This window comes from Lolium perenne, chromosome 3 (assembly GCF_019359855.2).
Source record: "Lolium perenne isolate Kyuss_39 chromosome 3, Kyuss_2.0, whole genome shotgun sequence".
Classification (NCBI taxonomy): domain Eukaryota; kingdom Viridiplantae; phylum Streptophyta; class Magnoliopsida; order Poales; family Poaceae; genus Lolium; species Lolium perenne.
This window is the reverse complement of record NC_067246.2, coordinates 78,587,815-78,602,794: the sequence shown is the minus strand read 5'-3', so window position 1 is coordinate 78,602,794 and position 14,980 is coordinate 78,587,815. Positions and strand designations below refer to the sequence as shown.

At 44.2% G+C, this 14,980-nt stretch overlaps 1 protein-coding gene across 1 annotated transcript; it reads right to left on the bottom strand.

Moving 5' to 3' along the window:
- Positions 1-51: 51 nt before the first annotated feature.
- On the bottom strand, positions 52-10,353 carry LOC127341823 (phosphoribosylaminoimidazole carboxylase, chloroplastic). The gene is made up of 16 exons (XM_051367757.1): positions 10,056-10,353; positions 9,719-9,934; positions 9,517-9,628; positions 9,303-9,365; positions 9,083-9,221; positions 8,787-8,842; positions 8,166-8,239; positions 7,906-8,053; positions 7,636-7,809; positions 7,377-7,464; positions 7,169-7,282; positions 6,479-6,576; positions 6,271-6,388; positions 5,772-5,866; positions 5,498-5,604; positions 52-426 (listed from the first exon to the last, which is right to left on the bottom strand). Exons 1-16 carry the CDS (start codon positions 10,235-10,237, stop codon positions 321-323), a joined length of 1,890 nt encoding a protein of 629 aa, XP_051223717.1. The 5' UTR covers positions 10,238-10,353; the 3' UTR covers positions 52-320.
- Positions 10,354-14,980: the final 4,627 nt, after the last annotated feature.

Below are 14,980 nucleotides of genomic sequence, written 5' to 3'. Positions count from 1 at the left end.
ATCACCATATAAAATACTAGCAAAATTTTCTAGTCTTGTTACCCTCTCCCATCATATAAAGTACAGAGTATATTAATTTCTAACAAAATTTTCTTCAGCCTTTTACCGCTGTAAGCTCAAGTTATGCTTCCACTAGGACTACAAGACAGTTGGACGAGTCGATAAATTTAGCAGACAACAATTAGCACAATAAGAACAAAAGCCTGATGAGCAGCCAGGCAGGCTACAGGTTTTTTCAGAATCTCACCGACAGTTGACTATTTATCTGCTTTTGTTAACACTTGAAGTTACAGAATGTCAACAGAATGGACAGCCAGTGCTCAAGGCTTCATATATTGCCTCAGATATTCATTTGCACCTGATTCCTCGAGCCGTTGTGCTTTCCCCAACACGCTGTCTTCCAGATTTTGCTGATACTCATATATCCTGCAAGAAATAATACAAATCAGGACGGTATAGAGTAACAACATGAAGAGTTACCAGAGACAAATCAGATCCGCGAATGTATAGCACCCTGCATTTTGAGTAACGCAATTCTACTTGGAATGTCATTGCAATGGAAAAAAAAAACCATAAATAATAGCATGAGTTAACATAACTGAATGCTTCACTTGGAAAAAATTCAATAGCAAATTAACAGTCACCGGTGAGAGCAGCTAGCATGAAACAGGACCAGTCCAAAACTATATTAAAACTGGAAATGGATTAAATGATTGTGATGTCACGGAGATAGTAAAAGCTTATAATCCATGACAATCTCTCTGCTCATTAGGGTCGTTGGACCAGAAGCAACACAACCCACATCCTATACATCCCACTATCTGAGCTCTGACTGCTTCCCAAATCCCAATTTGTATTGACGCCAGCATGCAACCGTGCAAAGCCTTGGTCTGGTCAGTCGTTGCAGAGTCGTATGGCTGTGGTTTCCTCCCAAGTTTAACAAGCCAAGCCGAGCTAGCGCGTTATCTTCTTTACTATATTAAGGTGGAGTTGGTGAATGCTTGGTGTCACACTTCTAACTAATTACAGAAAAATAGCACCACACCTGACTGGCACGTACTCTGAATTTCACCCAACCCTCTGCCGTCACCTATAAGAGCAGGTCTAACAGACCCCGTAAAAGGGGCAAACCCGTATAATAACCGCCGATTTGAGGGTTTCGGCTCTACCCGGCCGTCTAGCACGCCCCGTAAAAACGGCCCCCGCATCGTTTTTTGCTGTTTTCGAGTACGGGGCGGGTCGTCGCCCCCTACTTGTCCGGGGTGGGAGCGGGGATAGTGGGCGAAACCAGTATCGCCCACTCCACTGCGCGCGAAGCATTTCGCTGAAGCCAACCGCCGCCGCCGCCGCCCGATCTCCTCCCCCGCGCCCTTCCCGGCCGGATCCGGCCGCCATGGACCGTCCGCAAGAGCCGCTTACCGCCGGCGGTACACCTCCTTCGGGCGCGGTGGTTGATGTCCCCGTCGGAGGTCCGCCGACCGCCGGCGTCGTGTCGGCCATGATCGCCTCCACCATCCCGTCGAAGAGGAAGAGGATCCCGAAGCAATTTTCGAAGCACCTGCGGCGGCCGCCGATTCAGCGGGCGAAGCGCCGCCGGCTGCCAAGAAGGCGGGCCGGGTGAAGACCAAGGCGGCCGGGCCGAGGGGCGCCGCGCCGGCCAAGGTGCGGACAAAGGCAATCAGCCGCATCGGCCTCGCGCCTCCACCGCCCTCCAAGGTCACGACCCCTCCTCCGTCCGTTCCGGCCGTTGCGCCGCCCGCGCCGCCGCCACCCACCGTCGACGTAGACAAGGTGTTCGATGTTGAGTCCACAACATCCTACTTGGACATGCTCAACGAATCCGCGGTGAATTTGGACGCCGGTAGCGGTGGCGCCGGTGGCGATGGATCCATTGATGGTTGATCACATTTGGGAACTTCCGTGGCTTGAACATTGCCTATGATCGCGTTGTGATGTTTTAAAACTATGAATTATGCATCACATATTTTGGATGTGCTATGTTTGATGTGAAATTGTTGTGCAAATTGCTGTCTAAAACCCTGTTTTGAGGGGCAGGAAACTCGGACGAGCTAGCAGAACCCGTATCCCCACCCCGTAAAACAGAATATTCTGTTTTACGGGGTGGGGATACGGGTTCTGCTAGCTCGTCCGAGTTTTCGGCCGGTGAAAACCGGATACAGGGCCCTCTACTCGCGTTTTACGGGGCGAAAAAATACGGGGCCTGTTAGACATGCTCTAAACAAAGAGATGTAACAAACTTTATTGAGAGAGAGGGGACAGGATATAGGATGCAAGGTCACAAACCCTCCTCTCCTCCCCCATTCTCCCGTCCTGTTTGTTTCTCTCCTTCTGATTCCACTCCTCCCTCAGTACCTTTGCAACAGCATTTCATCCAAGAAATAACCCATCCGCTCCGGATTTGGTCAGAGGCGCACCGTGACTGCAGCCCTGCAACCCTGACTGGTCCACCTCGTGCTTTCACTGTCGCCCTGCAACCGACCTGCTCTGCATACTGCCGCCTCTAGGGGTGCCAGTTGTCCACCGTCCCAACCCCGCTATCATCTCAGGATTGTCCTGCTTCTACCTTCAAAAAATCCGTCCATCAACTCAGAAAATGCTCGCATACCTCCTCGAACTTGTCTATACATTGCACATAGGATCGAAATACTGGAGGCATCCCTATCCAATGACGTTAAGTATGGGAGGCCTCTCTATCCGACGACGTGCAAGTCAGAAATTTGTGGAAAAAACTACAATCTAGCGATTTGGCACTGTGTGGTCCACCTGGCACCTTGGGCCCGTCCAAACGAGAGGTAACCAAAAGAGTAATCTGGAAGGAATGAAGCTAGCAAAGATGAAGGCTACTGCTGGTAAGAAAGAAAAGAGCAGACCAGGCCAAGTTCTGAGCTCTCTAGGAAAAAAAGGAGCAACCTGAAGCAAGGAAGAAAGAGGAGGCAAAGAGCAAGGCGGCAGAATAAGAAGCAAAGAAAAAGGCAGCAGCACCTGAAGCCAACAGGATTAAAGATGAGGCAAAGAAGATGGCAACTGAAGCAAGGATAAAGGTAGTTGAAGATAAATGAGCAGCTGCAGCTACTGCAAAGAGAGGCACTGGGCCAAGATCCAGGATGGATGAACCACACCAAGGAATAGGTCAATGACATCATGTATGTTCAGATAATCAAACATAGGTGATGTGAGCTGTGATTTTATTTTTTACAAACTGAATAAATGACTGTGATGTTGAACTGTGATCTTATTTTGTCTACAAGTAGAGAACCACTGATGGTGAACTTTTATCTTATTTGGGCTGTCTTGTAATACTGGATACATGCTGTGATATTTCACAGTATCTTGTAGTATCAGTGGCTATGTTAGTGTTTCATGTGATCTTTATGTTCCTATTGCCCAAGGGAATGCCCATGAAACAGTCAAACTGCTGCCCAAAATTTTAAATTTATGCCACGTTAAAATGCTCCCGACAGTCTAAAAACTGCTAGCAAACTGGTAGCATGCCGACAGGTTTCAGATGATAAAGAAGACTATTTACCAGATTGCAATGCTCATACAAAAGGATAATATTGTTAATATAGTTGTCATTGATACAAGCTTAACAGATTAATCGACATCTGATTACATAATTAAAATTAAACTGCCAATAACACGTGAGTGATCACTACAAACAAACTGATCAAACTGATAGAGAACGGAGAGTTATAACACTGAACTCTACACTGAACAGAACTAACAGCAAGCAGAGAAAAGACTTGCAGAAGAATCTCATCCTTCCAAAGAATATCTGATTGTATTGAAATGTTAGATTTAATGAAACCCGGCTGATTTGCTTCCTTTGAGCCGTGGTATTCAACGTTCGCGTGGTAGATATATATATACAGAAAACCATGGTTTTAAAGGCGTTAAGGTGTCTTAGAGCGGTTAGGGGGCGCTCTGACGCCTAAGCGACGCCTAGGCGGGCGCTTTGGACGCCTAGGCGCCTAAAGCGGTCGATTTTTCAAGGCGGAGGGCGGGCGCCTTGACGCCTAAGCGTCGCCTAGGCGACGCCTTAGGGACGCCTTTAAAACCATGCAGAAAACTGAATACCGTTAGGAAAAACAATTATGAGAACAATATAAAAGACAAAACTCTTCCTCTGCTTTTCATATCTTTCGCCTTAGATCTTATATTACACCGCGGTTCATAACCATGTTTGGTACTACCTCTGTCCACAAAAGGATGTTGCACTTCAAAAATTGTTTGCAATGATGACCATTTTACAGAGAAAAAGTGAATATTTAGGTTATAGTGTTTTTAGTTTGTTAACAATCTGTTCAAAGAGTCAAAAAGAGAAGAAAAGAGGAGATAGAGAGAGATCCGCAGAATGTGCGGGTACTCAGCTAGTCTACCGTAACTGCAGGGTGCTATATACTGGAAAGACTTGCTTCACTCAAATACATGACACAAACCATATACAAATCAACATTTTGCGGATGTTACGGGTACATCACATTCCAAGCAGGGATTGTTAGTTCAAGCAAAAATTTCCATTAGCAAGATGTCCTTTTTGCCACAAAAGAAATCTCAAACAACATAGAAAAGTTTGATCAGAAAATTCAGGTTATTATTTTGACTGACTGCATTTCTCTCAATAAATTTCAGCAACTTTCCTGATTGTAAAGTGTAAACGCAGTATTAATTAGTTAATACCATTATTTTGAACAGATGAACAAATTGGTCCATGTTATTGATTCCATCGACTAGCTTTTGTTGGGTTTCTTTATGTTTCCATTGGGTTTCATATCTAGCCTACCCCAACTTGCTTGGGAAAAAAGCCTTTGATGTTGTTTGTTGTTGACTAGCTTTTGTTGGTACTAGTGTTTTTGTAGAGATTAGTTGACGTTTTTAATAAGGAAAGCGCCTTGTGCTAGAACTGTTTTTACTCTCATTAAAAGAAAGGCGCTTAAGACTTGTTTTCGCAGCCTAGGCAAAATTTTAAGATTCGAGTTTAGAATAAGACTTATTTGTTAGCAAACTATTTGTGGTTAAGCATCGAGGTTAGGTGCAACCTTTCAAATTCAGGATAATCCCCGCAGAGTTGGGTGCAACCAATGTCTTAACCCAATCCCATCAAATCCCCATTTATCCCTAATCTCCAATCCACTAGGGAGGGGTAGTGTATTGGATCTTGAGGAAAATACAATAGGGTTTGGGGAATTCTAGAGAAAAGTGGGGACAAAACCGACCAAATGCGCTAGAGCCAAACAGGCTTTTGGGGATACATAGGGATTTGGGATTGAACCAAGATAATACCCCACCAATCCCTAAAATAGTACCAAACAAGGCCTTCGAGGGGGGTTGCATCGGTTATCACCAACTTTCCAACCAGTGGTCTGTTGGAATACAGTGGCTTACCATGCAATTACACACAGGGGTCAATTACTCTTGCATAAAGTAATATAATGTCCTGAATTTGAAAGAAAATAGCATTAGAAATGAACCATACCTGCCCGACAACTCAGGATCTCTTGAAGCAAGCATCCTAACAGCCAACAAACCTGCATTTTCTGCATTTCCAATTGCAACAGTAGCAACAGGAATACCTTTTGGCATCTGAGAAATTAGCGAGAAAGACAACATAAGAATCAACTTCATTTGTAAGTAATTTAATAGAACCTAGAAGGCATCTGATCAGCCAAGAAAGAGTGGGAACAGATAAACTATTACAGTTCATGATTATGTGATGTTTACGGTGCCTTTTAAAAGGCTTAAACACTCACTTGCACAATAGATAGGAGGGAATCCATTCCCTGTAATGACTTGGTCCAGATGGGGACTCCAATTACAGGAAGTGTAGTCAATGAAGCCACCATTCCTGGAACAAACAGATACAAGATTATCCTAATTGCAGCAAAATAGTGAACAAAATGATCATTAGATTTTAGGCAAAAGGCTTGGTCAACAGTTATAATGGTGTGCCCATTAATCAAGCAATGCTACTTTATTTCAGCATCCCCGGTAACTGACACTTGGTAGAATAGAGACTAACATGATTTTGTTAGGTGATACTATATCATATGAGTACATGACCACCCCTCCAAATTTACTTTAGAAGAAAATACAGCAACCTATCGATGCCCAGAACGAAATGTGGTTTAAACATAAATAAATTACCACGATCTCAACAAAATACGAGTATAACAGCATATGCATAATGAAAGATGTTTGGAAAGCATTATTGCATTCATGAGTATGTTTTTTCCATCAACTGACACTTGCCTGGTAAGTGAGCAGCTCCACCTGCGCCTGCAATAATGACCTCTATGCCCCTTTCGTTAGCAGATAATGCATAATCATACATTCTCTTTGGTGTACGATGCGCCGAAACAATTGTAAGCTGAAAGCAATTGATCATATTGCATTATTATGAGATTTTACTAGCCAAAACACCCATAGCTTGTCAGTACAAAGGTTTCAAAAATCAAACCTCAAAAGGTATGTTGAACTTCTCCAATACTGCTGCAGCATCTTTCATTATGGGGAGATCAGAATCTGAACCCATTATAATAGCAGCACGTGGTCTAGCTGTAACCAAGGTAACATTCTAGACCTCTCAGCAAATGGAATGAATAGAATGAGAAGACATGTTAGAAGTGGTTGGCTGATAATTTCACCAAGGCAAATACAAAGACATCATGAGGGTGCTGGATAAAGCATAACAAGCTTCAATTATTACATACAATTTATAGAGACCAGATAATTGCATACATTGACATTTTTTGCCCCAGTGGTATATTAATTGTTTTAAACTGGATATTCATTAGTCAAAATTCATCTGCCTCTCCTCCTATACTCTCTTTCTGTTATCCTAATGCACTGTTGTTTCATTATTTCTGAAGTACATAAACAAGTGTGAAAACCATCTATGTGGTACATATATTAAAGCTATTGCGCATTCCTAGCTAACGCCATACCAATCTCAAGTAAAATGGTGCTTGCGGTGATTGGAAAATCAATCAAGATCCCTTTTTAATAGCTACAGACGGTGAGAAAACTGTGCTCAACAAAGATATCAAACAAAAATACTCTAAGTTATACAGTACTCAGTACTGGCAAAAGGTATTATATCCGCCAAAAGCAGGTTGAAGACACTAACATGGTATGGTACAAATCTAACCTTTGTTTACAGCATCTGTGTCTCTTTGCAGTAACTTGTCCAAGTGTGCTTTCACAATGAACATAGAAGATCCCACAATGGTAATATGACCCATCTTTCTTTGCTTTCGCATCTCTGGAAGAAAATTTCTTTCAATAATATTTCGTGACATGGGAAAGCAACAAGCAGAATTGCCAACTTTCTGCAAAGTGTGTGGGCCGAACCAAACCTGGTTTCGCATACCAATGGACTGATGCACCTGGAATATTTAATGCCCTCTTAATCAGCTGATGAGCTAAAACAAATCCTGGCTCACCCTGCACCAATTTGTATCCAATATTATATAGTAGAAGTAACTGGGTAACCAATATACATGGTGACCTACAAAATAGTTGGTAACTACCATAAACTAGCAGCTGTAACCTAATTATCAATATTTAACATGGCACACAATGGAAGGATAAATCAACACAAATATAAATATATACCTCATCCTCGCCTAGGATGTTGTACATTATTGTTGCGGGTGCTTTCATTGAAGGATCACCAAGAGGAAGTCCAAGAATAGCACGTAAATGTTGCTCATACTGTGAAGTGTAACATGCCTCGATTGTCTGATGTCCACTATTGTGAGGCCTAGGGGCAACTTCATTCAACAAAACCTAGTGTAATTGTTAATTGTTAACATGAGGGGAAAGATGCCAACATCACTAACGAGAATTCAATTATAAAATATATGCGTAAATGTTCAAACAAACCTGATTATCATTTGTCAAAAATAGTTCTACGGCAAAAACACCAGCGCCTTCTAATGATTTGATAGCTTTTTCAGCTACACTAGTAGCTAACTTCTTCATTTTCTCAGGTATCCCAGCAGGAGCTTCAACAACATGACAGATGTTATCCCTGCATGTTCCAAACAATAGATTCAAGTTTTGAAAATTCTGAAAAAGGGCAACACAAATAATAATAAGCATCAACATAAGATAAATAAGCTTAAACAAAAGGAGTATCTTACTTATGAATGGTTTCAACAACAGGATAGCAGACAGTACAACCATCTCTGCTCCTTGCCACAATTACAGAAAGCTCCTAAATCAAAGAAAGATACGGAAGAGGTATGCATAAGTAAAACAAAAACAAAAACTAAAATTCAACTATAACCCATAAAAATATGATAAGTACAGAAGAAGCAATACGTTCTGTCCTACTACTCCTATCATGGTATCCTCTACTAAAATTCTACAAGAGACCAAACAGATATCTTGAAATAAACTTTTGGAACTATAATATATTTATGTCAAGCTCGCACACACTGATTGCCATATACATAAGCACCAGGACCGAATAGTAGTATGGACATGTAGCCAAATTTTACAAAATGATGGACTAGATAATATGTGACTGACAACTACGGATTATTTGCTATGTGAACCATGATGTCAATTGGTGTTAAACTGAACACCCAAATATTTAGTTCCTTAGAACATTCAGAAGATACAATTTACAGAAAGTAAATATTTTACACACACTTACAAATACTCTTACGTAAAAAAACAAAAAATAGCTGGGAGGGTTTGACCAAATTTAATGGGATTTCACTTCCTACTTAACCAAATGAAATCAAACTAAAACTAACCTTTGCAAAAGGTGTCCACCTCTCAACATACAAACCATACTCAAAGCCACCCAGCGCTGCAGCAATTAAGAATATTAATGAAAATTAGTGTCATCATCAGTTAATTTGATAACATGTGATTGGGTCAAGTCAGAGTGTCAGATTTTGTTAAAAAACCATGGGGCCTAAAAATAATAGCTTAAAAAGCTTAAATGCTAGCTCATCTCATAAGCTTGTTTAGGAAACCAAAGAACAGGTTCTGATTTTAGGGTTTCAATCAGAAAAGGCTATTGAAAATCAATGCTTATCAGACTTACAAGAAACAACAGAAGATAGCCCCTTTTTATCGTGAGCCACAGCATTCCCACGACCATCATATGCCAATCTTTTACTTTTTACCATCAGAGGGTAGCCAAACATTTCCCCAGCTTTCTCTATACTACTCAAAGTATCTACCTGCAAAACAACACTACAAGTTTATAACAAAAACACTTAAAGCTCCAATAATGTCACAAAAATAAGGACACTGCGTATTACCTCGACAAAGTCAGCTACCGGGATTCCAAATTTCGAGAAATGTTCTTTCTGCCTGAACTTATCCTGTAATAGAGCATTATTAATCAATGCATCAAACAACAGCTCTTACAAGATGTGAAAATTCGTCCGTAGCGAGTGGCACATTAAGATGCTAGAGTTGTAGTACAGAGTTATCAAAAGAGGAAGAGGGTTGGCAGAGGAAGGGAATGGTTACCTGAATAATCATGATGGTAGAGGCTTTGGGTTCACAAACGACACCCTGCTTTTCAAGCTTCTCAAGTGTTGCGGCATCGACATGCTCGATTTCGAAAGTCAAAACATCACACCTAACAGCACCAAGAGGATTCGTCAAAGCAGTTTGAGAACAATATAATGCGCAGGGATGCTGTTGTAAGCCGAGTTGCAATTTGGTCTACCTCTTCGCAAACTCACGGACCGTGTCACCATCATCGAAGCTCCCCACGACATGCTGGTGACAAACGGAGCTCGCCGGGCAGTTCTCGAGCGGGTCCAGGACGGCCACCTTGATCCCCATCTGGCTGGCCGCCTGGCACAGCATCTTCCCCAGCTGGCCGCCCCCCAGCACCCCGACGACCCTGTCGGACACGCCATGCGCAGGCGAGTCGCTCCGCCTGAAACGAAGCAAACCGGTCAGGTGAAAACTCTGCAACGACGCCCGCCCATGGGAGGGACAGAGAAACCGCCCACCGGCGAGGCCCAGACGCAGTAATTGGCACGCCACGAAGAGCTTACCCCTGTGACGGAGCGGGGTCCATGGAGGCGCGGGCGCGCAGCGAGAGAGGCGGCGAGGCGGGGTTCCGGCTCGGCGGCCGCGGGTCCCACGACGCGCGGCGGGGGTGGCGGCGGGCGCAGGAGGAGGAGGAGGAGGTGGAGGCGGCGGCGCGGGACGGGGCGCTGAGCAGCCTGGCGTGCATGCTCCCGGAGACGGTGGCTAGGGTTCAGGCAGGGGTTTGGAGGAGACGGCCGCGGCGGCGGAAGCGGAAGCGGAAGCGGAAAGCGATGTGTGTCTGTTCTAGTGTAGGCCGGCTGTAGATTGGCGGCCGCCTGCTGTTCCTGCAGGCCATACGAATCTCTGCATTTCCCCTACAGTTTCCAATTTTATTTAGTATTTTGAATGGTTAGATGGAGATTTCTTTTGTTCCCAGTGGAATGCAGAATCTTTTTCTTTTCTAGTACTATATATAAGAAATCAAAGCAGTATCTAGCAAGAATAAATTGCACAAAACACATGTTTTAAGGTTTTCTTCCAAAAAAACATCTTTAAAATGAAGATAAAATTGGAAAGGTAGTATAAATTACTAAAAATATCCAGATTTTTCAAAAGGTAAATATTGATTAAAATTTTGGGCAGAAGTTTTTTTTTTTGTCAAAAGTTACAAACTACCCAAATTTTAAAAGAGCTTGTCAAAATTAGCTCAAACTAGCCTAGATTTTTCGGACCAAGAGATTTTGTCACCGGTATTTTTTAGAAATTTAGAAAATTTATATTTTTCTTAATTAAAATTGGAGAGACAGAGAGAGCGCGAAGTTTCCTTAATTTGGCTAGGCTCGGCTCAAGCTGAAGCTCAGCTGCCGGCTAGAGCCAAAATCATTGAGCTGGCAATTTTGCATGAAAACACTAATCGGGCACATTGTAGTATGGTACAACATACCTGTAGACTATGGGTAATACTTTTATTAAACCATAGACTTATGGTTTTTGTTGCAGCAGTATAAAACATGTTTCTTGGTGCAATGTCCTCATCCGAAAAATTGAATTATCGTCAATTCCACATGTGTGTTGCCTGCCAAAACCCACCGGCGAGCAGCGACGAGCAACACGGAGAGCCGGGAGGCTCCTAGGACTGCTGGTGGGCCCTAGTCCCTCGGGCAACGGCCCGCAATGCTCTGGCACACGTCCTGACGGTTGCAAGGGCGTGTCACCTGACCTATACCTGGTCAGGAGGGTGTTGGATTGCTTCGATTAGTTTCCTGCATGGCAGACACGTAAACATTAAATGAGCCTCGATCGGCTCTCAGGTTACCCTGTGAATCGGCTCAAAGAGCCGATTAACCCATGGTTCGTATTGGATCTTATGATAACATGGGTTTCCTGCTTCATCAATACCAAGTTAAATCAACCTACGACAGTTTAGGGCTCTCACCGCATAACCGGAACGTCCTACACGTAGTTGAGCCTGGCAGATACAAAAGATAACGGAAAACTAGTCCTCGAGGAGGCCTAAAAACCAACATGGAGTCGATTCCCGGAACATCCCTTCTTGGATCGGCAAACCATACCTTACGCACTACTGGATCATTCAACCCGTTTGCAAGGCCTAACTATGCAGATATCAAACTAAACCTTGAATAACAAGGAACAACCATAACAGATCAGATCTACTAAATAAAGATGAAGCAAGGTGTTGCCCTTACACCCAAGATAGGTGTAAAGGCAGCTAGATATTGAGGGGCAGCATAACTAAGCAAACATATCAAACAAGTATCGATGTAAGCCCCAAAATATCTATGATAAACAGTGTTACTCGCCATCAACAAGGCTTCAGTACGAGCAACACTGCACAACGAATAAATGATATCGCCTAGATCGCAAGATGCGATCTAGGCAGCATGATGCTTACTCGGAAGAAACCCTCGAAACAAGGGGTGGCGATGCGCCTGGATTGTGTTTGTTGTGAACGTGATCGTCCTCCTTTCTCAATAACCCTAGGTACATATTTATAGTCCGGGGACTTTCTATCTTTGGAATAAACCTAGTCGTATACGACCAAACTCTATCTCTTAATTCTAAACTAAGATGCGATCTACCATAATGTACAGATACACGGGCAATCTAGCCCAAATTCTCGCACGAGGCCGATTCAGAAACACCTTACGTGTATATCCTCCAAGCCCATCTCAATTACGGCCCATCTTCTGATTTGGCCAAAATCTGGTGATAACACATGCCCCCCTGGTTTTGGCAATAATAATTCCAAAACCACTCTGTTTTCCTTCATCGGGTCATGCGTTGCAGAGCGTAACCGCCATGCTGCCCTTTCATCATGATGCCTTGCCTTCTCAACTTCTCCGCACTGCACGATTTGACAGTTTTGGCACCGCATCCTCGAAACTGCCATAGCATTGAATCGTCTTTCACTAGATCCCCTTTATTTAAACTCATCCGAGCAATTCGCTTCCCCATCCTATTCCTCTGCATTAGCACTCGAATCTCCCTTCCTCTGCCATGGACTCCTCCTCCTCCTACTCCTCGGGTCTTTCCTCCCTATCTTCCTCCTCCCGTGAGCCGACGCCGGAGTACGACCCGATAAGGGCGTACGAGGCCCGCGCCCCGGAGTGGTGGGACGAGAGGGACTGGGACTTCTCCGTCGAGTCCGAGGACGACGACTCCTTGACCGACGGGGAAGATGACCTCCGCTTCCTCATTGATGGGGATTTGGAGGAGGAGAGCGACGACGACGCTCTCTGGGGCGAGGACATCTCCTCCGACGAGGAGGATGAGGAAACGGAGGAGGACACCTCCTCCGACGAGTACCCGCCGGTGAAGCGCTTCCGCGCCGGGTCGGAGGATGACGACGACGACGACGATGATGAAGAAGACGAAGCCCCTGCCGGCGGCTTCAACAGCAGCGACGAAGACGTCGCCGGCAGCAGCGCCGACGGCAGCTACGACGGTGACGACGAGAGCAGCGACGACCCCTAGATTAGGGACTACTAGTATAGGGCTGGTAGTAGTAATTTAGGTAGTAGATCATCCTTTTGGGAGCAATCGGCTCTTACTTGTAAAAAATCCTCTTATCAATGAAGAATGTTTCCCAATTCGATTTCTCCGATTGTCCAGTTTGATTCTTCCGATTGTCAAAGTAAGTCCACGCACCAAGAACCGATAGCAACGCATCGGTCTTTCACCATAAAACGCCAATAAGGCCAAACTCAGTTACCTAATTAGAAAGGTCCAAGCAGACATTCCCCAAATTCAAACGGTAACTTGATACTTGCTTGTAATAGTTTGTACCTCTAGAGTCGATGGCTGCGCATCGGCTTTTTTATTCTAAAGTCGATGTCTGTGCATCGGCTGTACTTTGCGTCTTAGTAAAAAAAATTTACTGGCCGATTTCATACATCAGCCCCCATATTTCACTGCCCATCATCCCACATACTTGGGAAATATTTCTTGAGATGCTGGCCATTGACAGCCACCGGGAACTTCACACCGTTCAGCTCCTCGAGCATGTATGCATTACCCTTTAAAACTTGGTCGACTCTGTACGGGCCATGCCAATTTGGAGACCATTTACCATACATTTTATCCTTAGTCCCCAATGGCAACACAGCTTCCCATACCAGATCACCCACGTGGAACTCCTTTGGTCTCACCTTCTTATTATACGCGCGAGCTACCTTGGTTTTGTTCTCTTTAATTTTCTCAAGCGACCACAGTCTAAGTTCCGTGACATCTTCAATGCTATCACTCATCAGGGCTTCATATTCTTCAGTTGTTAAATCTTTCTGAAACATAATCCATCTCGAGCTAGCCGTGATTTTCCAAGGCAACACGGCTTCTTGTCCATAGACCAGATGGTATGGCGAGGTTTTTATCGCTCCATGACATGACATGCGATAAGCCCACAAAGCCTCTGACAATACCTCGTGCCAACGTCTAGGGTGCTCGTCGATTTTCCTCTTAATCAGCTTGATAAGGCTCTTGTTGGATGCTTCAGCCTGCCCATTTGCTTGAGCATAGTATGGAGTCGATCGGATCAGCTTAATTCCCATGTCCTCGCAGAACTTTCTAAACTCGCGAGAAATGAAAACCGAACCTCCATCGGTCGTGATAGTCTGGGGAATCCCGAATCTATGAATGAAATTCTCTTTCACGAAATTGATAACATCTTTCGATGCCACTGACTTCATAGGGACGGCCTCCACCCATTTAGTGAAATAATCTGTAATGGCCAGAACCCACTCATGGCCTTTGCTCGATGGAGGATTAATTTTGCCGATCATATCCATGCCCCAACCTCGAAATGGCCAAGGCTTGATGATGGGGTTCATTGCTGATGCGGGTACCATCTGAATGCTCCCAAACTTCTGACATGCTTGACACCCTTTATAGTACTTAAAACAATCCTCAAGCATGGTGAGCCAATAAAACCCCGATCGCCTGATCAACCATTTCATCTTATGAGCCGATTGGTGAGTTCCACAGGCGCCTTCGTGTACCTCGTGTAAGAGCCGATTTGACTCGGCTGGTCCCAAACATTTGAGAAGTAACCCTTCTAAAGTCCTGTAGAACATGTCATCCTCAATAAGGACATACTTCATGGCCTTGTATCTTATCCGTTTAGGTGCCCCCCGAGCCGAATCTTTCAAGTAATTGAAGATATCGGCTCTCCAGTCATCTGGCTCCAGGAACTGTACCTGAACATCGGCTCCATCTGCTACGTCCTTGTAGCCTGACGCCATCCGTGCGAGATCGTTTGCCTCGGTATTTTGTGACCTCGGGATCCAATTGAAGTTTAGGTACCTAAATTGTGCCATTAGCTCACGGCATTGCATCCAAAATGGGAAGAGCGACTCGCTCTCGCATCTGTATTCCTCCGTGAGTTGGGAAATCACCAATTTGGAGTCTCCAAAAAGTTCCACTGCTTTTCACC